This window comes from Mesocricetus auratus, unplaced genomic scaffold (assembly GCF_017639785.1).
Source record: "Mesocricetus auratus isolate SY011 unplaced genomic scaffold, BCM_Maur_2.0 Super-Scaffold_100014, whole genome shotgun sequence".
NCBI lineage: Eukaryota > Metazoa > Chordata > Mammalia > Rodentia > Cricetidae > Mesocricetus > Mesocricetus auratus.
This window is the reverse complement of record NW_024429197.1, coordinates 74,671,426-74,696,692: the sequence shown is the minus strand read 5'-3', so window position 1 is coordinate 74,696,692 and position 25,267 is coordinate 74,671,426. Positions and strand designations below refer to the sequence as shown.

The 25,267-nt window shown below is 42.6% G+C and overlaps 2 protein-coding genes across 7 annotated transcripts in view; one reads left to right on the top strand and one right to left on the bottom strand.

Moving 5' to 3' along the window:
- Slc31a1 (solute carrier family 31 member 1) overlaps positions 1–18,135 on the top strand; it is a 33,751-nt gene extending 15,616 nt beyond the window's left edge. For 2 of the 4 annotated variants that reach the window (XM_040757395.1, XM_040757396.1), the window contains 4 exons: positions 5,982–6,168; positions 6,544–6,616; positions 8,099–8,267; positions 8,820–12,045. In XM_040757395.1, coding sequence (XP_040613329.1) covers positions 6,034–6,168; positions 6,544–6,616; positions 8,099–8,267; positions 8,820–9,021 — 579 coding nt within the window. In that variant the 5' untranslated portion in view covers positions 5,982–6,033 and the 3' untranslated portion in view covers positions 9,022–12,045. Of the gene's footprint in view, positions 1–6; positions 112–5,981; positions 6,169–6,543; positions 6,617–8,098; positions 8,268–8,819; positions 12,046–16,199 lie in introns of those variants that run through there. The other 2 variants (XM_005075119.4, XM_040757397.1) reach the window with 2 other exon arrangements.
- On the bottom strand, positions 14,110–25,259 carry Cdc26 (cell division cycle 26). Of its 3 annotated transcripts, none has more exons than XM_040757400.1 (5): positions 25,127–25,259; positions 23,435–23,534; positions 22,631–22,779; positions 21,947–22,068; positions 14,110–15,376 (listed from the first exon to the last, which is right to left on the bottom strand). In XM_040757400.1, the coding sequence occupies exons 4-5, from the start codon at positions 22,025–22,027 to the stop codon at positions 15,200–15,202; spliced, it is 258 nt and encodes an 85-aa protein (XP_040613334.1). In that variant the 5' UTR covers positions 22,028–22,068; positions 22,631–22,779; positions 23,435–23,534; positions 25,127–25,259; the 3' UTR covers positions 14,110–15,199. The 3 variants fall into 3 exon arrangements, with proteins under 3 accessions (XP_040613334.1, XP_040613335.1, XP_005075175.1); XM_040757401.1 differs by having other exon boundaries at positions 22,653–22,779; XM_005075118.4 differs by lacking the exon at positions 22,631–22,779.
- Between the last annotated feature and the right edge of the window lie 8 nt (positions 25,260–25,267).

Here is a 25,267-nt window from a genome sequence, read left to right as displayed (position 1 = left end):
GAAATAAATAACACAGTGATGGTGATCATTGGAGGTCTACAAAGAATCACTAAATTCATCCTTAACCCATTCTGCATCTTTCTCAACCCAGCCAGTACAGTGGAGAAGCAGGTGAGAATTTATAGGTGATCCCTTGGCCTTTTTTATCAACCATGAAAAATTAGAGTGAAACTAATCACTGTTTCACTTGGGTTTTTCATTTTTTATGTTTTACAACAGGGGTCTCACTGTATAGCTCTGGCTAGCATGGAACTTGCTGTAGACCAGGCTAGCTTCCAGTTTACCTACCAAGTGCTGGGATTAAAGGCATAAGCCACCAGGACCAGCTCATCAGGAAACTTTTTAAAATATGAAAATATGAAAGGCTAAGAAAGAAGTGTGTGTGTGTGTGTGTGTGTGTGTGTGTGTGTGTGTGTGTGTGTGTGTGTGGAAGGGGAGGGAGAGAGAATGTGTGTGTTGATTTTTTTCAATATATTTTTATTTAAATTAGAAACATGCTTGCTTCACATGTCAATCCCAGCTCCCTCTCCCACCCCCCTTTCCTTGCCCCTTCACCAGCCCCCCAGCCCCCCAACCAATCCTCACACCATTCCCCAGGGAGGGTGAGGCCCTCCACGGGGGATCTCCAGAGTCTGTCATTTCATCCGGGGCAGGGCCTTGGCCCTCTCCCATCTGTCCAGGCTGAGAGAGCATCCCTTATTGTGGAATGGGCTCCCAAAGTTCATTCATACGCCATGGTAAACACTGATCTAGTGTGTTGATTTTCATAAAGCCATCAAGAGAGTTTAAAGTTTAGCTTCCTGAAAGTTCCCTTCTAGTCTGTCCTCAAAGATCCTTCATACGTGGGAGTTTTTGAAAGGCACTTGAAACAAAGTCAGGCCAATTCTCAGGGTATATACTCACCCTGTGCAGGTTATCAAAAGAGTATTCGTGCAGCTAAACTGGTTACTTGATCATGTGGACATAGTCCATGAACATTTGAATCCCTATTTATTGTGGTTTAATATGTTTGACCTTGAGTTTCTCATATCTTTTTTTGCCAAAAGTAGGAAAGCCGAGTGTCTGCTTTGTTTGTACCAGTCTAAAATGAAACATAAATCTAATCGTTTTAAGAATAAAAGCCTTCTTTATCCTTCTTAACATGCAAGTCGGGAAAGGCCTAGGCAGCCTCCAGAACTGTCCAAGACTCTAGATTACATCTGCCTGGGGAAGAAAGAAGGCCTTCAGCACTTCCTTATTGCCTTTTGTGGGTCTACTCCATAGTCCAAGGGACGTTTCTCCTCCATCATGTAATGCCAGGACAGTAAAGGAATGTGAAGTTCAGAGCTCGCCTATTAGAAATACCGTGAGTGCTTTGGCTCAGAGTGCCATCAGTATTTAACTTTCCTATTACACTCTAGCTTCTGTCCACAAATTCATTTTTATTTTGCTAGAGATTCTAGGATTTGCAGTTTGGCATTTTAAGCATTTTGTTTTACTTATGGTTTGACTTTTTGAGACTGGGTCTCCTTAAGTAGCTCAGGCTGGCCTGAAACTTTCAATCTGCCTCCCAAATGCTGGGATTACAGGTCTGTGCTGCAACCTGCCTCAAGCTAATCTTTTAGGTGAATCTTTGTTAGAGAAGATAGGGGAAACTGCCTTTTCTTATAGTTCCTATGGGTAGACTGACTGAATTGTAATAGAAAGAAAGGTATTTGTATAAATACCTGTAGCGAGTATTTCTCTGTCCCGCCAGCTAAATATTCCACCAGAAACACCTATGCTTAGATGCAAGGAAGGAGGGCACAGAAGGAACAGTGGGACTGCCCATCATGCACATGGACTCTACAGGCAGAGAGCGCCATTTACCCATCACCAGGGCAGCAGGACCAAATTCAGACACTCCTGAGAAGCTGAGTAGAAGAAACCTTCTTAGCGGTTATGTGGACTAGGTTCCTTAAAATCTGTGCCATATGTTGTTCTGTTTTGAAGGCAGTTCTAAACTGACTTGTATTTCCTTAACAATCTATGTGTCCATACTAAGCCTAGGAAGTCCCACAGCCAGCTGTTAAGTGGTCTCACTACATTTTCTGATACAAAGCTGGTTTTCTAATATGGGTCCCACTTGAATTCTATTCAAGAAAACTGGCTTAATCTGAATGGCAACAATATAAATAAAAGTACAGTATCTCTGGTCTTTCTACCATCTTTTAAGAAGTCCAGTAACATGACAATATTGCAAGTAGATTTTACCAGTTAAGAATCAAGGATTTTTTTGTTTTTGTTTTTTTCTGTTCTTTCTATGTTTGGTTATTTCTTCTTAGTTAATGATGTGTGACCCTGATGAAATGATAGAGGATAAGGAACAAAGAGAAAGTTGATTTTTAGCATGGAATTACCATGTCCAAACAGAAACCCATTGAATCAATGCTTTATCGCAGAGATTTTAAGTTCAACCTCTTACTGTCATTGCCCTCCCTCAGGTTCCACTAATTGCTTTAGAATGGAGAACTTGGTTCTATAAAATGTACACCAGTTGCTTTGTGGACCTTGAACCGGTTCTTATAAAGAGGTGGTGAGGGTGGGGCCAAATTACAGAAAACAGTTCTTAGAGAGCAAGTTACTGTGAAGTTTGGGAAGCATGAATAAGGCAGACAGCCTGTGTGCCTCTGGGTTCTGACTTACTCTTTCTTCCATCAATATCCATTTCTGCTCTAAAATACATGAGCTTGGATCAAAGGAAAACCAACAAATACCATTTTGCTGCCTATGAATAGAATTTCTGTTCTAGAGGGAATGGGCATTTGCTTATTATTATTTAAAGTTTCAGGGGACTGGAGAGCTGGCTCAGTGGTTAAAAGCACGGATTGCTCTTGCAGAGGACCCAAGTTCAATTCCCAGCACCCACAAGTGGCTCACAGCCACCTATTATGTCCTGTTCCAGGTGATCTGATGCACTCTATGACCTCCACAGGGGCCAGGCACACATGTGGTGAGCATATGTACATGCAGGGCAAGCATTCATACAGTAAAAGTAAATAAGAATATTTTTAAAAATAAATAAAATAGAACCATTGTTTTTTCCATGCTGGTGATTGATCCTAGGGCCTCAGTTTGCCTACACAAGTGCTCTGCCACTGAGCTATTAATACTGGCCATTATTTATTATGTTTTCATAATTAAACTCTTTAAGTTCTTCCTGAAACATATTATCTACGTGTGTGTGTGTGTGTGTGTGTGTGTGTGTGTGTGTGTGTGTGTGTGTGTGTGTGTGTGTGTGTGTGTGTAAATTTGTTTTGGCATAGTCCTGGGTAAGCCTTGCAGAAGGTTCCCATTACAGAAGTCCATTGTGCACTATAAGAAAAACAAACTGTTCTCATCCTGCTCTCTTCCCTGCTGTGGTTGAATGGAATGTAGTCTACACACATGACACTGCACAGCAGCTGCATAGGTTAGAGCTTTTCTTGAGCTTTGAACAGATGAATCACTGGGTCACTGAGTTGTCTCAAGAGTTTTTGATAATATTTGCCATTACACAGATTTCTCTAATTGGTACATACCACTTGAACAAAAGGAAACTGCCAGGTCTTCAAATATTGTTACTGAAAACAGTGTTATCAGAGTTCAGAGAAATCAAGGGTGTGAGGCTCAAGTAGTTTGTGGTGCTGTGTTCCTGCTTTTTAATGAGTGTGTGTCATGAAGAGTGACTGCTCAGCTTCCCTTCCACTCTGAGTCTCTAAGGAAAGACTGTGTCTGCTTCATTTCTTTATCTCCCTCTGTCTCTTAGAAATGAAGGTCCAATAAAATGTTCACTGCCTCCCCATGGCCTGGATTTCTGTCGATAATACAGAATGAAACTATGTTTTATGCTTTTCTAATGTTACATTTTCCAGCCTTGCATAGGAAGAAAATAAAATTGATAACTTCTTGTTACCTAGCTTCTCTGGAGCTGTGGATTGTAGTCTGGCTATCCTTTGCTTTATGTCTAATACACACTTATGAGTGAGGACATGCCAGTATATGTCTTTCTGAATTTGGGTTACCTCACTCAGGATAGTTTTTTCCTAGTTCCACCAATTTGCCTGAAAATTTCATGATTACATTGGTTTGGGGGGGGGTTGTTTTTGTTTTTGTTCTTGTTTTACAGCTGAATAACACTCCATTGTGTAAATGTACCACATTTTCCTTATCCATTCTTCAGTTGAGGGACATCTAGGTTGTTTCCAGGTTCTGGCTGTTACAAATAATGAAGGGGCTTGGTCCTGCCCCAACTTAATGTACCAGACTTTGTCCCCTCCTCATTGGACTCTTACCTGTTGGGAGGCGTAAATGGGAGGGTAGGGTGGGGAGGGAGACTTTGGTTGGAATGTTAAATAAAATTTAAAACAAAAATAAATTTAATAAAAAATAATGTGAAATGCCAGATTTGATAGTTGTTTATCTAAACATTATCCACATCATGTAACCAAAATTCAGTTCAGTTAATGAAAAAGTAAAACAATTAAAAGGCTCAAAAAAAATTGCTAACTTTTGTTTGTGTGTCTTTATTAGTCATTCTGGCTCCTTTTATTCTGATGCCATTTTATTTGTTTGGTTCATAATTCTAAATTATAACCAATAATCCCACCATTACATCATAATTTCCTTTTTTAAAGGAAAACTGCTAACTGCTGGCCCATTGTCTCATCATTGACACTTGTGGGCTCACTATTTTACATATTCTGCTAATTGGTATTTATTATAAAATTTCATGAGCAAAACCTCTGACCAACATTTTAGCACCGTAACAATGATGTTGAGGACTCGGTAGACTCTCAACTCTGGAATGGCAGTCACTGAAGCTGAAAGTGGGCACTTTGATTATGCCTGTGCAGTAGAATTATGTAACCCTGCTGTCATAGACTCGTGGGGTAGGAGTTGAGGGAAGGTGGCTGCAAACTTCGTGTTCTTGAGTTAGACATGTACTTCCTGGTCCAGGTGCATCTCTTCTCCGCATCTCAGTGACATCGTGCTACCTGATTACATCATGAGATTATTTTACTTACTTCCCTGCTTCGCAGGCAAAACACTCATACAAATAAAAATACACCTTAGAGAAAAGGTGGGTTTTTTCCGAGAATAGGGGGTGTATGCCTTTAATCCCAGCACTCAGAAGGTAGATCTCTGTGTTCAGGGCCAGCCTGGTCTATATAGTGAGCTCCCAAACAACCAAGGCTATACAGACACGCTAAACCCTGTTTCAAACAAACAAACAAACAAAAACAGCTTTTATGAACATCTCCCCCTGCACATTATATCCCAACTTCCCAGTCCCCTGTCCACACAGCAGCTGTGGGAGTCACTGCTCCCTAACTCATGTTGACTTCTGCAGTAAAGTATTAACATGGAACAAAGACACAAGGCTGAATTTGTAGTGTCTGAGCTTAACTTAATATAGAATATTCAATTTATACCTTGTTTTTCATGTTCTTAACTCTGATGTCCTAGTCGCACTGAAATTGTCTGAAGGCTGGGCACACTCCTTGCCTGAGGCTGCAGCAGACCTTTCTTCAGATTTAAAACAGCCCAAAGCTGATTGTGGAATCTGAACATCCTGGTTAAGCACAGGCCATCCCAATTAGGAGAGTTATCTGAAGTCCTGGCTTTTTTATCTACTGATGATTATGCTTGGAGAGCCTAAGAGCAATTACATTTTGTTAATGTTAATAGATAATTGTTTCAAAAGATCTATTTCCTACAATTTGAACAGGCTTCTTTCCTCCATTTATTTGTATTTATTTTGAGCACACATTAAATCTGTTTCTTAGAGGAGTTCTGCAGAGTAAGGAGTAATCTCAAGCCTTAAGTATAAGCCCTTTGTCCTTTGTCTCAAAGGTGATCCTTAGTAGTCCAAGTTACTTCTGTATCTAGGAAAGTGTTTGTTCACTGGGCAAAGTTCTGTGTAGACAAAGTATCAAGAAAATATTTTTATGTCCTTAATATATAATTGTTTTTCTTGAAAGACTTTTCTGCTGACTCTCATCTTTTTCTGGAAAACTGGATACTTCCGAGCACATGGGGATGAACCATATGGGCATGAACCATATGGGGATGGACCACATGGACCACAACAGTACCATGCCCCCTCACCATCACCAAACCACCTCGGCCTCACACTCCCATGGTGGAGGAGACAGCATGATGATGATGGTACGTGTCCCAGAGGATGGCCCTTGCCCACACACTTGCTTAATAGAAGATGGTGTTTTAGCACTGGAAGGTCAAAGAGAGAAACCAAAGCAGACTGCACCTCCCCACAAGTCAGGTGATCTTCCTGTATTCATGTGGCAACACCAGAAACAAGACTCTCTAGAATTCTCTCGTTAATCCTTTCTTTTGAAATTCACCCTTTCCTGAGTTAAGTACTGTTTCATGTAGAAAAGATAAATGGGGTGGTGGTAGAGGAGATTCTTAGTGCCCAATACATTGCCTCCCACTACTTCAAGTGTTCCTTCCTGTCTGGATGTCTGGATGTGTTATGGGTCTTCAGTCTTCTCTAACTGACTTGCTTTGGTTTTCTGACAGCCTATGACCTTCTACTTTGGCTTTAAAAATGTGGAACTATTGTTTTCCGGTTTGGTAATCAACACACCTGGAGGTGAGTAACCATCAGATGATCTTGTCGTGTGAGAAACAGTGACATAGATTTGGAAATCCAGCACCTCTTTCTGTCCTATAACCAGATCAGTTTGCTACATAATCATCACAATTCCCATTCCCCAGTCAGAAGATGAAATACATAATTTTTTTGATCCTACAGTGAGCTTCCTTTAATTAATGTGTATGTTTTGGAGCACTGAAAAATAATTAAAATTCCAGATTAAGATTTGGCGATCCTTTTCTTGTTTGCTAAGTTGTTACTGCATATTCAAATACCACAGCATAACCCTACATTAAAAACTGTTGATCTTGACATGTATGGTAGTGAATACCTTTAATCTCAGCACTTTTGAGGCACAGGAAGGAGGATCTTTGTGAATTCAAGGCCTCGTCTACATGGAGAGTTTGAGGATAGCCAGACTACATAGACATTGCCTCAAAAAAAAGAGAAAAGAAAAGGTTTTGATCACATAACTGCCTATTTACAGATAAATAAGCCTTATAATGAAATGGCTTGCCCTAAATCACAGTATGACAGGGCTAAAACAAGTGCCATACTTTCTAGAACTCTCTTAACCAGTGCTTCCTCTTCTGCCTCAGAGTGTGGTTTCCATGTCCCTGGTGCTTGACATATCGTAGAGTCATGCTTAGTTTTAAGGTATCTTTTCGTATCTGTAATACATTGGTATGCTTTACATTTAAATTGTATTTGCATGGGTTTAATGATCACTTAAACTGCTTTAGGTGTCAAGCTTATTTCTGAAATAAACAAATTTGATTTTGGAAAAGGAGGGGGAAGTGTTTCTTTCAAGTAGTCTGTTAAATTTAAATTAATCATATAAATACATTCATCGTATCAGTGCTTCACTATATATACATAATCTCTTAAAATGCTTATCAAAATATATAGGCAGCACTTTTGAAAACAGGTTGTTTTAGCTGGGTGTGGTGGTGCACACCTGAAGTCCCAGTGCTCAGGCGGTTGAGGCAGGAGAATCTCCAGGAGGTCAAGATCAGCCTGGGCTGCACACCAAAGCCCTGTTAAACAACAGAACAACAGTTGGCTATTCCTTTTTTTACTTTTTCAGTCTTTTTTTCTTTTTTAGTTTTTCGAGACAGGGTTTCTCTGTGGTTTTGGAGGCTGTCCTGGAACTAGCATTTGTAGACTAGGCTGATCTCAAACTCACAGAGATCTGCCTGCCTCTGCCTCCCGAGTGCTGGGATTAAAGGCGTGTGCCACCATCAGGCTCAATAACTTCTTATCTCTACTGAGTGAGTAAAGAGACAGCCATCCAATTATTCACAAACTGAGACTGGTATTTTTTCCGTTTTATTTGTTTTGAGATAGCTGCCTGCCGTGTAGCTCAGGCTGATTGCACTCATAATCCTCCCAAGCACTGGGCTCACAGGCAGTGCCGCTGTGGCTGGCAGCACACTGGCTGATGATTTTGACTATGTCATTACCTCCTCCTTTCCTTAGAGATGGCTGGAGCTTTCGTAGCAGTGTTTTTACTAGCAATGTTTTATGAAGGACTCAAGATAGCCCGAGAAGGTCTGCTGCGCAAATCTCAAGTTAGCATTCGATACAATTCCATGCCTGTGCCAGGACCAAATGGAACCATCCTTATGGAGACACACAAAACTGTTGGGTAAGATGAAACATAGCCAAAGGAAAGTTCTAGAGAGCTGTCTTAATAATGTAACAAAGCAGGTATTTTTTCTGCATGAGTTAATGATTCTATGTAACTTTAGAAGTTCCCAATAGTGGGTTATGGAAGTTGGGGTCTGCAAAGGTACATACATGCAAATTGCAAGTGTTTGCCACTTTGAAAGAAGTTGAAAGGAATCCAATTTTTTAAATATTTGCTAAATAGTAATAGACATTTTAAGAATGTATAGTCAAGATATAAAAGAATGACAGAATGCATTTGATTCCTTTATGTCAAAAGCTAGATCTAGTCAAGCATGATGTGTGCCTAAAATCCCAACACTGGTTGGGAGCATCAGAATTCAAGGCTGTCCTTGGCTACACAGTGAGTTTGAGACCAGCTCAAGGAAAATCAAAGGTTCTATCTTTTTTTTTTTTTTTCACGCACCCACACATGCACGAGCTCCCAGAAGCTGCAATACAGGCCAGTTGGAGGCTGTGCTAATGTTGCAGACTCTGGAGTCTGACTTTCCTGTCTCTGCTCACTCCCCAGACAGCAGATGCTCAGCTTCCCCCACCTCCTGCAGACAGTGCTGCACATCATCCAGGTGGTCATCAGCTACTTCCTCATGCTCATCTTCATGACCTACAATGGGTACCTGTGCATCGCAGTAGCAGCAGGCGCAGGGACAGGGTACTTTCTCTTCAGCTGGAAGAAGGCGGTGGTAGTGGACATCACAGAGCATTGCCATTAACGCCAGACTCCACTGTGGCCTTATCGTTTGCTGTAGGAAGCATCTTGGGACTGGAAGACATGATTCCCTCTCCAATCACCCCTTCTCTCTCCTGTCTCTTTATGCACACACCTATTGAATAGAGGCTTAGTTGACAGTCTGAGGAGTGGTTTTTCTATTGAGATGAAATTGACATTTCTCTTGAGAAGCCACCTGTGAGATGTCTTCTCCCTCATAATCTTGAGCTTTGTCTAATCCAGGTAGCTTCCTAGTTAATGACTTGGTTATCTGCTTCCTTTTATTTTTCTAGTTTTTTGGGGGGGCATTTTTATTTTAAACAGATAATATGTGTATTTGGTGGATGGGATTCTGGGTCAGTGATAGAAAGAGATTTTAACTTCAAACAGGATTGATGGTAATTAGGGACACCCAAGCTGGAACTTAAATTTCACACTAGAAAATAAGTTCCAGTCTTAACTCACTGAGTGGAAACATATTGTGCCTTTCTCTAGGTGTGGTGTGTTACACCACAATACTAGTAGTGTGTGGAGAGTGGCTAGGGACTAAATACAGACCTAGAGTTTGTGGAGTATGTATTCTTGCTCTATCATCCACTTGTGTTCCCACTTAACACTTTGATTAGAAATGAATTTACCAATCAAAACAAAAACAAGACAATCAATTTGAGACAAAGAAATAGGGATTGTTAAATAAAACCATTGGCATTTTACTTTGACTCAGTGCTTTAGTTTGTCCCAATTGAACAAAGCAAGGGTTTGTATTTTTTCCTATTGTTTTTGTGTGTGTTCCTCAAAACCAATGATTTTCAAACTTTAGAGTGTTTCAGAATCACCCGTAGGGCTTGTTAAGGCACTACTTGGTGGACCTCAACTCTAGAGCCACCAAATTTGGCATTTCCAAGTTCCTAGGTGATGTTTCTGTTGACAGTCCAGAGGATTACCCTGAGTCAACATTAAAATAGCAAAGTTGGGACAGAGGGTAGGGATATATGGTATCAGGCCTAAGAATCTGGGTTGCTGGTTGGTAGATGGCATGTCACATCTAAATGCTGCTGGTCAATACTTATTCACTCCACAAACAATTATTTAGCTCCAAATATGCTTTCTGTACACACACACACACACTCACAGAGACACATATACACAGACACACACACACACACACACACACACACACACACACTTATATGGGACTATAGCCAAAGTACACTTACCAGCATATGTAAAGTACCTAGTCCTGACTTTTAAAGATCTGGGGTTCCTTGGAAGTAGTTTGAAGGCCAAGAGACCTTTGATCTACAGTGCAGAGTCAGCCTGTCAAAGACCAGAAAGGCAAAAACCCAACTTTCTGTTTGGAGATACGTGGGGCATGATCTTATAATAGCTAGATTTTTCTCAGTGTGTACTATATAGGTTCCCATCCTCTGCTTGACCAACTTTATTATTTGTAGGGATTTACACAGATCACAGTGGCCAAAACCCTTTTCTCAATGAAGAATCCCATTGGATGTTCTGTCAATCATTAGTCTACATATAGGCTTGTTCCCAAACTACCTCTTTAAAGTGACTCTTCCTATGCTGGTCTCTTTGGTGCTAGATTCAATGGTGCCTCAGAGCAGAAGAAACAAACCTGCTATCTTGTTGGCCCGGTGTTGTGGTTCTGAAGTTTATACTTTCTCTCTATGGGTGCCAATTAAACATTGGAGAACAAGGAATGTGTACTTTAGTGGCTTTGAACCAAGAAAAGGTTATAAGCCTACAGAGCAGAGGCTAAAAAAAATGTAAGAAATTAACTTCAGAGTTTTGCTTTTCTCTTACTTCAGTGTATTCTGCTGGCTTTTAGCACTGCACAGTGAATGACAGGTACTGACAGAGCCAAACATTAAGGTGCAAATAGCCTGTGCTGTTATCTCAGAACCCAAGGAATAATAAACCCAGGGGAATACAGAAACCACATTTAGTGGTGACCCTGGTGCTTTCTAGAGATCTCCAGATGAGCTGCCATAAAACACGTTCCAGGGGCTGAGGTGCAGCTCAGATGTGGATCATTTATCTAATGTATGCCAGGCCTTATTTAACCCTCAACACCTGGAGAACACGCATAAAAACTATCAGAAACAGGACCTTATCGGTGAGGTGAGAAGAGCCAAGGCCAGTTAGGACAAGGTGCTGTGCATCTGAAATCAAGAGAAACCTCACTTTGACATGGTTCTTCAGGGTAGTTTCAGGTTAGAAGCAGTAACTGCAAAACCTGCACTTGAGACCCTTGACTAGCTTTCTAGAGGGTGTGGTAGTGCCGCTCTGAGGTAAGCTTAGTCCTATGCTCTTGAACTTTAATACCCAGCTCTTTTGTTTATCTAAACTCCTTTCTTCTGTGGGAAGACTATGTCTGAATTTCTTTAGCCCTGCCCACTCTTCCCTTTCTGTCTTTTATCCCAAGCAGCTTCGTTTTTAAAATCTCTCAGCTTTCTGATACAGTAGACATTACAATGCTGTGGCTATAATTATCTTACCAATTAGAACTTGGTATTTACAAACAAGATGAGGTCTTAAGTTTGCTTCAAGAAGCAGACACCCCATTAGAATTTCTAGAAACCTGGGTAAAGGATCACCTCCCCCAGAGTTACAGATCCTAGGTACTAACTCCTTTCCGAGATGGAAGAACACGCAACAGCCCATTGCCACATTCGGAACCTCCTCAGCATTCATCAAAGTTTCTTCACTACTATGGTAGGGTTGTCCCAGATTCCCTTTCATATTGTGGGCTTTGTTTCCTTACTAGAACTGGGAGACTGAGGCAAAGTGTACATTATGTCATTTAATCTTGAACCTGCCCTTTCCAGCCACTTCAGAAGATGAGTCTAAATGGCAAGTCTGCATTTGATGTAATGCCTTAATCACTGGTCTACATTCCTGTTGACTGTTTTGAGACTGTAAGCTCCCAGAGAGCAGAATTGCTGTAATTGGAATGTTTTAAGTGTTGTGTGCAAGAGAACAAAATAAATATCCTGATTTTGTGATTCTATGCATGTCTTGTCTACGCAAAGTAGTCTCCAAATGAGTCTCCAGAGACTGGCCATTATCATAGGCTCTACAGTGTCAGTCTCTTAGATGGCATGGCCTTCTTGCTGTCATCTTACTCTACTAAAAAGCTGGGCTAGAGCCTGCCAGATCAGCATGGCCTCGTGCATGGGACACAGAGCCTTCACAGAGCTGGAGTTTTTCAGCATAGGAGGGATTGTTGAGTTCAGAAGCTAACTTTTGCCTCCTTTCTTTCATCCATGATTCATAATCTATATTCGTGCCACCAGGCAGGAGCACTGGTTTCTAGGAAGTTCTCTGCTGGACCTTGCCTATCACTGGGGTAGTGGCAAAGTGTTGTTGGTGTTTGTCTTCCTGCTGGCCCCGTAGAGCACCTAGTCATTCATCATCACCCCTGCAATCGTTCAGTATGCTCTGACAAACGTGGTCTTTGGGGACAGTGGGCTCAAATCTGGGCTCCACCACTTAGGAAAAACTATTCTAATCATCTCTAAGCCTTAGTTTTCTCGTTTATAAAAGGCAGGTGATAGTCAAGTGTGGTAGCACTTGCATGTCACTCCAGTGTTTGGCAGACTGAGGCAGGAAGGTCATGAGGAAAGACCTGGACTATCTAATGAAAGGTCTTCAGTTTGGGGGTACAGGGGAACACAGGTGGATTTTCCTTTTGGGCAAGAATTTCACGAAGAGTTATTAACACCATGAAAATATAGAAAGAAGTGTGACAGAGTCTGAGAGTTCAGGCCTCAGTGCCAGTCAGGTTAGCTCTGATTCTTGATGACAGGGAGAACGGAGGGAATTCCAAAGGAGTGCACCACTCTGGGTATAGGGGAAGTGAGGAGGAGGGACACATGCTGGTGGCAGATGTGCCCCCACCAAGAGCCCTTTAATGGCCTGAGTCCAGCAACCTGGAAAACAGAATGGAAATCCCAGCACCCAAGTATTGTGTTTAAAGATGCTCCACAGCATGTCAGTCTCCCTATAGCAGCAGGGATCTCAGAACCAGCTATGAAGATGGAGCCAGAGAGGGCTGCAGATGGGCATAACTTGAGCAGAGTCTGGCCTAGGCTTCAAAGAGTGAGAGAGACACTGTTGCAAAAACAAATGGCTATGGGTATAGTTCGGTGGCTGAGTGCTTGCCTAGTGCATGTGCCTTTCTAAGGCTCTAGGTTCAATCCCTAGCAGGCCTAGGGTGTGCACTCACACACACAAAGGAGTAATAGCGTCTGTTTAAATTAAGAGCAATATGGATAAGGTACCCCACACAAGACAGGCACATTCAAGCCGTGTTAGGTTTTTTTCTATCTACTAGTTATTCTGTCCCTGAAGACTTCAGGAAAATGAAAAGTCACTCTTCTGAATAAGGTCAGTATCTTTACCAGCACCTGACTAACCTCCTGGATATTGGTAATCTGGAACTAAATAGGTCCTAAGATGTGAATTGAAACATAACGATGTCATGCCCAAAAAAAGATCAGCAGCTGCAATAAGTCCTAGTCTACTGATGAATAATTGTCTCATTTTGTTAATAAGACAGCATGGAAATTCTAGGAAACCTAAAAATAGAAACTTCTCCACCTCCCCCCCCAACACGCCCAGTTTTCATTCATCAAATGGCCATATCTGCACAAAACTAATCGAAGAGGAAACCACACACACACACACACACACACACACACACACACACACACACACACACAGCTTCCAGCCAAGAACACTAAGAAAGCAACTTAGTAAAGGCCACTTAGAAACATGGCTTGGAAAGCAGACTGCCCGGGTTCAAATCTCCTACCTACCAGTCCATGGTTGAACTCTGGTTCACTTCTGCAAACTCAGAAAGGTGTGCCCTGCATGAATCCTCGGCACTGTCTTACACAGCCCTCTGCATGTCAGCTATGTTAGTACAAAAGACAAGACATACAGGAGGCATGAAAACAAGTATGGGAACTACTGGGGAGTTGCATTGGAGACGCTCTGGTGCAGGCAGAATCTTTTTCTCTTTGCCCTTCTGTAAGGCCTCTGCAGGCTGCAATAACGTGAGTCCCCTATCTACAGCATGTGTCTGGCTTTTATTGTTTTCTTAAGACAGTAAGGTAACAGGACTTAGGGATCATCAATAAAACTGGAATAAAGGTTTTGTAAAAAAGCTTGGAGAAAAAAAGGAAACTACACATCTCCCTCTATTTCTACCTTTCCATATACATCACTCACAAACTATCCAAAAGCCTGGGTAAAATCCAGCTATGGAGTCTCTTTGAAACTTGATTACAGATGTTCTGGCTTCCACAGCTGGTTCTGCCTGGATTTTTATGGTAAAATGAGGCGTGGTGCAAAAGTATCCAAAATTCAGATGAGTTCCTGCTGCAAGAACTCTTAGACGAGTCCCAAGGGAAGAATTAGAGTGCCTCATACTGTTAGAAAGTCTCGTGTTTCCCTCATTGTAAAAAGCCTTTCTGTAAGTCAATTTGACAGTTTGCTCATTAGAATCCAATCTCCATGAGGGTAGAAGTTTTGTCTTGGTTGGTTTGGTTCTTCATGGTTATGGTTTTGGTTTTGTTGTTGTTTTGTCAACATTTTGAGACAAGATTTCACTCTGTATCCTAGACTAGCCTCCAGTGCATGAGACTCCTACCTCAGTCTTCCACACGCTGGGTTACAGCCATGAGCACACTCATTTGGGATCTCTGTTGCTTGCAGGATGTTCAGCAGTCACCAAATACTGAATACACACGTGAAGGGAAAATCCAGGGTGTCGTCAACTGCAAGTGTCCGGGTCTGGGGTCATTTTTTAAAGACAAAGACAATGGCATCACCTTTGGTGGCAATTACCTCTCAGAGCTGGGGACTTCATTGCTACTACTTTTAGGGATGTCTCACATTCTCCCAAAAATATATTTATTTTTAAAAACAAAAAATCAGGTAAGCTTTCCGCAGTCCAATTTTCCAGAAACAAGCCAGAATTTGGCTTCTATCTTATCAGAAAAGTTGAACAGCAGTAACCTCATGCAGACATTATTTCTCCCTGCAGGAGACAGAAAACATTCTGCTTGGTTATACACACTTAATTCTCTAAATCTGTTCTGTATTTCTGCCATCATTTTATTCCATTCTAGAGGTCTGGCATTCGAGAGAATCCATCTTTAAAACTCAAAGTTTCCAAACTGAGATGTGCGGTTGTTGGACTTAGGTTGGGGTTTATAACCAATTCGATCATTAATCATTTGTTCCCGGCTCTTGGGGTCACTGCTGAGCCCAGCAGCCCCTTCTCCATCACTGGTTCCTACACCTTCCACATCTTCCTTCTGTTTCTTACGGGTCTGAAAGTACATTAGAAAGAAAAAATTAGGAAAAACATTCTTTCAACTAACAAATGTTTAGCTAGCATTTACCATGTGCTAGGTATTGGGTAAGGGACAGAGTTGGGGGCTAATAAACAATAAATTGATATCCCAAGTTTAGAATAGTTACAAGAGGGATATAGGCATGCAACCTTAGAAAATGTAGCTGTCTTCCAGGATGTCACTATCTAGAAGGCAACAGGCATGGAGACTATTATATATATACAGAGTTCAGGGTTACAATGGGGAAGTCTACAACACTGAGAGACACAAAGAAAAGGTGGTGGGATTTAGGGCACAATACAGAGGCCCAGCAGGAACTGCAGTTGAAGATGCTAGATATGGGGCAACAAAAGATGTTTCAAGTAAACTTTTTTAATGAGAACCAGTGAAAAATGACATGACTAGTAGTCACCAAAAACCCACAGCCTCGCCGGACATGGTGGCGCATGCCTTTAATCCCTGCAGTACAGGAGACAGAGGCAAGTAAATCACTGGAGTTAGAGTTCAATCTGATCTAAAAAGTTCCAGGACAGCCAGGATGGTTACACAGAGAAACCCTGTCTCATAAAATAAAAAAATAAAAAAAAACCCTACAGCCTACCTGGCTGTACACAACTATGGTAACACAAGAAGAGATGATGTTACCTGGGGTAGGTCTTAGTTTGGGGATTTCCTTCTGGCTTCTCAATTCTGTAAGCTAATTATTTGTTTATTGATGATGCTAGAGATTGAACCCAAGGCCTCTTGCATGGTAGACAACCAAACTATATCCCAGCCTGTTTTGTTTTGAATTTTTTAGGAAATTTCCTCTTTATTCTTGGTGCCACTACTCAACAAGCAATGAAAAGAAAATCTACAACAGACAGATGACTGTTGTGTCAATCCAGCTGCACTGCATTGCATCAACAGTTGCAACACTTGTCTCAACTTGTGGCTGAGGAACTCCTGATTGAGAAGGGTTTCCTATTTCCCTTGCAGAAACCTGCCTGATATGGATGTTACTCCCTCTGTTGCTGCTTTCCTAAAAAAGTTTCTTTAAGGCATTGGCTGAACTGTCCCTAAGTAACCTATAGCTTTCCTGACAATTCTTTCTAAAAATGGAAGCCCTTCTCTGCCGTGTTTAGAACTCTGCTGTTGGACTGCTACAAGTTCAAATCCAACCTGGCCTACATGGTGAAACAGGAATTATGTCACATTTCTACCACCCACAAGTGCCCGAGTTCCCTTCACTAAAACTGCTTGCTTACTTCATGGATCTAGATTTGACTGATTTCCAAAGCCATGATAGTTCTCACCACCACTGTAATTCTTTATACCATTGCCAAATTCCCTTCATTGTGGCCACCATACAGTCAACCACTACCATGCCTACCTTAGATTCCACTGCCTGACCTGTTTGCAAATCTGTACCGCCACCACAGCCTGACTGTTTACAAATCTATACCACCACAGCCTGACTGTTTACAAATCTATACCACCACCACAGCCTGACTGTTTACAAATTTGTACCGCCACTGTAGCTTTGTCTTCTACCAAAGTTGCCGCCATGACTAAAGCTACTTCCAGTACTTCCAACATTTTCTTCACAACCTACAAAAGTCACCAGACCCACCCCTGCCCCTGGCCTCCTTCCTATCCAGTGGATACCCTCTTGTTCAAAAAGGGCCTTTTCCATGTCAAAATGCTGCAATCAATAGTGCCATTTCTCAATCAGCTGTATGATAATTGGCACAAGTTATGAGGACAAATCCACTCTGTTCCACTGCTTTCACAACTACTTTCAATCTTATTGAAGTGTTCAAAGCAATCTCTTAAAGTATATGCTTCTGAATATGTTTTACTATCACCAACAAAAATTTTCTTCACTACTGACGTACACAATGTGTCCTCTCCACAAAGTGCTCTTCGGTTCTCTCTATGCCTGTCAAACTTGCGTGGATGAGCAAAAACTGATCTATCTGAACAATACCATGGTCCATGAACATTTTGTTTGAGGCTTTCTCAAGATCAGACAATTTGTGAGTAAGCCCCACTTTCCAAACATTCTCTTACACTATCTGTACCTTCAATGCTCAGGTCAATACAGTTCAACCAATCAAGACTTTGGTCCCTCTGATTCACAGCCCTTAATCCTCCTGTGGTGGCAGCAATAGGTGCAGTCTGGGTCATAGGAGGCCAGACTGACTTTACAGCCATTTGGAGCCTGGACTAAGGACTTTCATAAAAGAGGTCCTGCTCTAAGTCACAAGTGACTACAGATTCCCATAGCCACCACTCTCTGACTATAAAGATGGCATTAGATGATAATAACTCTAAAAATGACAGATGCTCTAGCTACAGTTTTTTACTAGGAGCACAACTCAGCTGCTCTGATCACTGAAATTATGATGGTAATTCCACCACCTACTGGTGAACTGTGACTCCTCAAATCCCAGCATCAATGAATTACAGTCAAATCAAATAAGGCTGGGTTGAGGATCCCGTCTCTAAAATGTTTGGGTGTAGTTTTTCTTTTTTTTCAGATTTTGGAAAAATTATGCATTGGCTTAGAGATCAATCATCCCTAAGCTAAAAATCCAAAACCTAAAAGGCCCACAAATATGAAATTTCCTATGTTTACCTTTTAAATAGCAATATAAGGAACTTGGCCAGTAAGATACTGGACAAACCTGACAATCTGAGTTCAATCCCAAGAACCCATGATTTTTTTAAAATAAATAATAAATAAAACAAAACTGGATATGTTGGTGGGTAGTTGTGATCCCAGCACTCCTAACACCAGGCTAAGAGGCAGAGACAGCCTAGAAGCTCATGGGCAAGCTAGCCCAAAGTATACAACAGAAACAAGAAGAGTGGAAGGAGAGAACCAACTCCAAAAAGCTGTCCTCTGACCTCTGCACATGCATTGTGGAAGACAAACACCCTCACTTAACCAAATCATATATATAATAATAAGTAAAATTGTGTGTGTGTTGAACTTCCTGTTACTCGTGAGCCAGGTGGTAAAGCACGCCTTTAGTCCCAGCACATGGGGGGGTGGCTGTCCCAACTTCTCCTGCCCCTGCCTCTCAAGTATTAACATTGTAATTGTGCACTTCTTCCTTGCTCTGGTCTGTCCTTTTTTTTCCCCCTCGGTTTTTCAAGACAGGGTTTATGTAGACCTAGCTGACCTAAAACTCACTGTGTAGACTAGGCTAGCCTTGAACTTACAAAGATTCCCTGCCTCTGCCTCCTAAGTGCTGGATTAAAGGTTTGTGTCATCATGTGTAGCTCTGGTCTTTTTAAAGAAAATCTTTATGAATGTTTTGACTACATATAGCCTCACCATGTGTGTGCAGTGTCCATGGAGGCCAGGAGAGGGTATCAGATCCCTGGAACTGGAGTTAGAGACGGTTGTGACCTCCATGAGGTGCTGGGAACTGAACCTGTGTCCTCTGACAGAGAGGCCAGTGCTCTTTCTTAAGTGCTGGGTCATCTTTCCATCTCTACTCCTTGATATTTCATTTTTTTACTAAAGTTATTTACACCTCTGGAACAGCCTGTAACTGTTCATAACATGAAACTTAAAATGATTTCATTCCAGTTGAGTATTCTCAGAGATTCCTTTGCTTCTTAAGAAATACTTTTCATAAAGCTATTTGGGGTGAACTTCTTAATGTCACTTCTTTTCCTCCCTTCCTTCCTTCTTCCTTTTTTATTTATTTTTTTGTTTGTTTGTTTTGGTTTTTCAATAGCCTGTTCTGGAACTTACTTAGTGCAGGCTGGCCTTGAACTCACAGAGATTCACCTGCCTCTGCTTCCAGAGTGCTTGGATTAAATGTGTGCACCACCTGCACCACCACCTGGCTCCCATTATGAATTCTTAAAAAGCAAAAAAGAATTGGACTGGCAAGACAGCTCTGTGAGTAAAGGTACTTGTTTGCCAAGCCTGAGTCTGAGTTAAATCCCAGGAATAAACATGGTGAAAACAGGGAAATAACTCCTGCAAAGAGTGCTCTAGCTGCCACATGACCATGGCATGAGGACACTCTCTCTCTCTCTCTCTCTCTCTCTCTCTCTCTCTCTCTCTCTCTCTCTCTCTCTCTCTCTCTCTCTCTCTCTCTCTCTCTCACACACACACACACAGAGAGAGAACTGATGACACTTTATGAACACCACAGTTGCTAGAATGAAGGGCGAGAGAAACCTAAGTTGTCTGTCTTCATATGAATAAAGCCAATAACACGCCGAGTACATCAAGATGTAGCGTCCCCTGCCATGTAAATAAAGTAACTCCTAGAGCAGCAAATGCAAATAGGCTTGTAGGGAGCCCTTGTGTGGTCTGGGAAGAGTCCAGAGCCTTCAAGGAGCCTCTGGTCCAGCTGAAGAAAACAGACCAAGAGTTAAAACTGAGAGTGGCGATGCCCACAAGAGGTCAGTATGGAGTGGTGAGTGAACTTGATCCAGCTGGGGGCTGGCAAGGCCAACTCAAGGAGAGAAATTTGCACATTAAGCAAAGGGCACAGAGTGCACCGCACTGAGATTAAAAGATAACTTGGCAGATAAAGGGGAGACATGAGCAGGGACCAGGTCATAAAGGACCTCACGTACCACTCTTAGGTGTAGTCAGAAGTTTTTGTTGTGCCTGGTCCCGCCACCCTTCAGCCCCAAATAAACACACTGATACTTACATTAATTATAAACTGTTTGGCGGATGGCTCAGGCTTCTTATTGGCTAGCTCTCTCTTAATTATTAACCCATTCTATTAATCTATGTATTGCCACAAGGCTGTGGCTTACCCATAACCCAGCATGTGACTCCTTCTGCCACCATATGGCCTCTCCCTCCCTCCCTCCCTCCCTCCCTTCTCTGCTTCTCTCTACCTTCCTCTCCCCCAGAATTATCCTTGTCTCATAGCCCCACCTATACTTCCTGCCTGGCTACTGGCCAATCAGTGTTTTACTCATCAACCAATATATACAAAAGAACATTCCCCATCACTTAAGAATTTGGACTTCATCCTGAAGGCATGGAAGAATTTTTTTTATTAATGTATAGCAAAGCCAGATTTACAAATATATACAGCTGCCAGGTGTGGTATTGTACGCCTTTAACCCCAGTACTCAGGAGACAAGGCTAGCCTGGTCTACATAATGGATTCCAGGCCAGCCAAGGCTACACAAAACAAAAACAAAAAAAAATATATAAGCAGTACTCCACTACAAGCTAGATTCCAGAAATTCAGTGGTGAAGAAAATGGATATGACTTCTTTAATCAAAGTTCCTAATGTGAAAGATTTTGCAATAAACAACCAAATTATTGCAAGAAGTGGGTGAGTGTAAGAATACTTGTTTAACATGCACAAGGGCTTAGGTTACTGTCCAGCACTGAGGGGACAGACACTGGTAACTCCAAGTTATAACAATGTCAATGGCTGTGATGTTACTCTGAGACTAGATAGGCCACAGACCTAAGTGAAAACGTAATACTATTCTGGTAAAGGAAAACAGCAATAACATGGTTCCTAGTGACATACTGTTATGCCCGCAGACCAGTGTCTTGCTCGGCCCCATCAGGGAAGTTTCTTCCTGCACAGATGGGAATCAGCACCGACACCAACAATGGGACAGTGTGTGGAGAGAGAAAGACTTTGGAGCACTCAGTCCTAAATGGGATGTCTTCCTAAAACCCTTCCCCTCAAGGCTCAGGGATCTATGTGAAGAGGAGGCAGAAAGACTGGGAAGAGCCAGAGGCAAAGAAGGGTGACTCCAAGGAAACAGCATCAACAGATGCAACAGAACTGATGCACTCACAGAGACTGACAAGACGCACAAGGCCCGCACAGGCTTGAGCCGACAGAGCCTCAGCTCTGAGGGAGGAGGCAGACGCAGGGTCCCACCCCTAACCAAGAAGCTATCTGCAACTGACACTGCTGCCCAAGGGACCACTTTTCTCCAGTATCTCCAGTGTCACCAGATGTATCAGCCACACCTGAGCAGACTCCATGCCCGGGAGCACTTGGCCAACACAAAATGAACTTTTGGTATTTTTGTGGACTATTTTTCTTGTTTAGGGGATTTGTTTTATTGTTGAGAGAAAGAACATAAAATTGGATAAGAAAGGAGGTAGGAAGGACACAGGAGGAATTGGGGCTGGGGAAAACATGATCAAAATATATGAAAAAGGTTAATAAATAAAATAGTAATGTTAAAAAAAAAAGTACTGGCCAGGCGGTGGTGGTGCATGTCGTTAGTCCCAGTACTCAGGAGGCAAAGGCAAGCAGATCTCAGGGAGTTCAAGGTCAGCCTGGTCTACAGAGTGAGTTCCAGGATAGCCTCCATAGCTACTGTCTCAAAAAGCCAAAAGCAAGAACTGTCAAAGGATCATTTTCTGTTGTTTCAGGCCAGCAAGTTCTCTGCTATGACAGTGACAGGAAATTCACTTTTGTTTTGAGAGGCCTGTAAAGCACCCAAATAGATTTCAAATGAGCGGCTGGCAGTGTCTGAGGTTCTGAAGGTTATTACAGTCTGAAGTATCCCCTACAAAGCCAAAAGTGAATTCTTACCTCCAAGTCCTTGCGAATGCTCTCAAACTCTTCAATGTCATCGAGCTTGAGCTCCAGGCGTGTTGGTTTTCGTCGCAGCATATTGAAATCCACAGTAGGAGTCAGACCCAGTGAGCTATGGTCTATCAAAACGGCAAGAGAAGAAAAAACTTCAGGTGCCAAGTCTCAGCTATAAACAGATGAATTCATAAACACAAACAATAAAATAAATGGGATATTAATTGATTTAGATTTCATGCAGACTTCAAAATCTTTAAGCATCTTTATTGCTGGAGGGCTAAAGAGACGGTTCTGTAGTTAAGAGCATATATTGCTCTTGCAGAGGACACAAGTTCGGTTCCCAGCCTGTAACTGCCCAGTTTCAGGGCATCACATGCCTATCTCCTCCGTGGATACCTGCAAGCATGCATACACAGAATTAAAAATACAATCTTTAAAACAAAACTGAGCAAACTGCCAGTAGAGAGTCTAAGCAGCAATCTTTCTTTCTCTTTGTTTCTCTCTTTCTTTCTAACACCTTTTGAGATGCTTTATTTAAACCTAGGGGACACCACTGATACAGCAGTACAGAACTTATTCTCTGTCCAGAATTTTAGGTCAGAAACCAAGCTTGGGTCCCCAGACTCAGGTCTCCAGACCCTTCCAGCTGTGAGCTCCCAAGCATGACCCCCCCCCAACAATTACCCTAATCTTGTGTTCCAATCACCTCCAAAGAAATATGCAAGCTAAGAGAAATCAGCTGAGTGCAATGACATGTGACGACATTCCCAACTACATGAAGTCATTGGGGCCTAGGAGCTGGAGGCCAGGAAAGAAACATAGGGAGAGCCTGTCTGAAAAAAACACAGACAGACAAGAGACAAAAGGAAAAAACATTGGGAAGATGATTGAGCAGGTAAAAGCACTTCTTGCCTAAGCATGTGGACCTGAGTTCAAAGCCCAACACCCATATAAAAAGCCAGACACAGTCAGGCAATCGGGGTACATCTCTTTCATCCCATCACTTGTGAGACAGAGGCAGGCGAATCTCTTAGTTTGAGGCCAGCCTGGTCTACACAGCATGTTCCTGGACAGTCAAGATGACACACACACACACACACACACACACACACACACACAAAACCGCTGTCTCAAGAAAAAAAAAAAAAACTGGGCATGATCTCATTGGGGCCTATGACCTGCGCTATGGAGGAATGGAAGATTGCTAAATATCAGCCTGGCTCCGAATTCAGTGTGAGATACCGTCTCAAGGAGTAAGGCAGAGTGGGACAGAGCAGGACGCCAGCAAACATCCTCAGGCCTCAAGGTGTATACACCACACTCACAGTCACATACACACAAAGGAAAAGGGGGAATGGCTAAGTGTCTCATCCTAAATCAGCATAGTTAGGGAAAGTGGACAAGCCATACATTCATTCTGCTTTCTATAAACATCACCAGAGACTAGATGCTAAAACCATGCTTAAATCTCATGAAAGCCAAACTTACCAGTTCACAGGACTATCCACACGATCTAACGAGGTCTTAAATGGGTAAATCATTCATTAATCAGATGCTTCCTGTGCTGTGCCAGAGACGTTTAAAGTCCCTGTGGGGAAACAGATGAGACAACAGACTAGACCAATGCAGTGTAAAAAGGGAACTCAGACGAGGGTCCTTCAACAGCACTGCATCAATGCTTAGCCCAGGCTGGGCTGCATGGGCGTGGCTAGGGATGTCAACTCCTGGGGGGAAGAGGTGTGTTTGTGAATTTGAAGGGTAGGTAGATGGAGACCTAAGGCCACAGACATTCAAATCGTTTCATATGGCAAATGAATGCTTGTGTTACCAAAGCCCATGTTTGTTTCAGAACAAAAAACTAAGTGGAGCTAAGTACCCGTGGAAGGTATCATCTTCATGTCCTCCATGGCACCCATAATAAGCAGACAACAAGTTTTGTGTGCTATCCAAATAGAGAAACTGAAACTAACTTTTTTCTGAGTCTTAGACTCTGCTATTATTGTTTTTTTTCTCTTTAATTACTTTTAAAACTTTTGCTTGGGGGGGATTATTTATTTATTTATTTATTTATTGGGTGTTGGTGGGAGAACTTAGCTCCCTGAATAGGGGTCAGAGGACAACCTTTGGGAGTCAGTTCTCCCTTTCTACCATCGGGCTTGGCACAGGCTCCTTTACCCACTGAACCATGACACATTCCCATTCTTTGTATTGCTGTTGTATGCATCTAGAATGGAACAAAAGACTATGATGTATACAAATGAAGAAACATTGATACAATCGCTACAAAGAACTGGCCCATGACATTTCAAACTACTTTATCGGCTACTACCTTCTACCAGATCCCTAAGTAGAGAAACAGAAGAGGGATCCAGCTCCAAAGAAAAAGGAAGAAATAATTAGAAGAAAAGTTTTCTACTGTGTACACACTAAAAGCCTCACCACTAGAGGGCGATGTTGAGTGCGGGTTAAAAGAACTGCTCTCCACCCGCCACTTTAATAATCCTGCTACTACCCTATGGCTCCAGAACGACGGATAAGCTTCATTTCTCACAGTAACTTGCTATACGTACTCTGTTGCCACGTGGCTTGAATGACTAAAACAGAAAAAGCTCCTTGCGCATGATTTGTCATTTAGTGAGCACTCGAAGCCTATGTGCCCCATAACTGCATTTGCTTGGGGAAGAGGCTTAAGAGTGGGAGTGAGTCTGTCCATTTCAGGAAACACGAGTATTTTGTCAATCCCCACACTCCTCCTGTAAGGATGAAAAGCAAACCTCATCTCTGGTGGCCTAGCATCGGCGGGGCGAGAGTCGCTAGTGTGCAGTGTCCTTGACCCTCCCCGGACCCTTTATCTCAGAGCACACACAAAGGATCCGCGGTGGACAAGCAAGCCGCAGCTCCCCCGCCGCGTCTTTATTTAAGCCCCAGGAGACTCTTCCAGTTTACCGTCTTCTTGAAGCCCGAAGTCCCCGCAAAGCCGCCCAGTTTCCAGGGCCTCCGGGGAGACTTCCGTACGGCCGTGGACAACAGTCCGCTTTCCCCGCTCCAAGGCTGCACTAGTCTAGGGGACACTTCCATGGCAACACAGCCCTCGGCTCCGAGATGACGGAAGGCGTCCCGAAGGAGAGCAGAGGAGACCCTCTGTCCGCGCCTGGTTACAGCCGAGACCCACGAACCTACCTCTTTTCAGGCCTCTGCAGCGTCCCGGAACCTCAACTCCCACCACGAAGCCATGGCTGTCCCGCCCGAACTACACTTCCCAGGCTGCTCTGCGCCTCGCTTCCCACACGCCTCTTCTCCCACGAGCTTGTGGCGAACGTT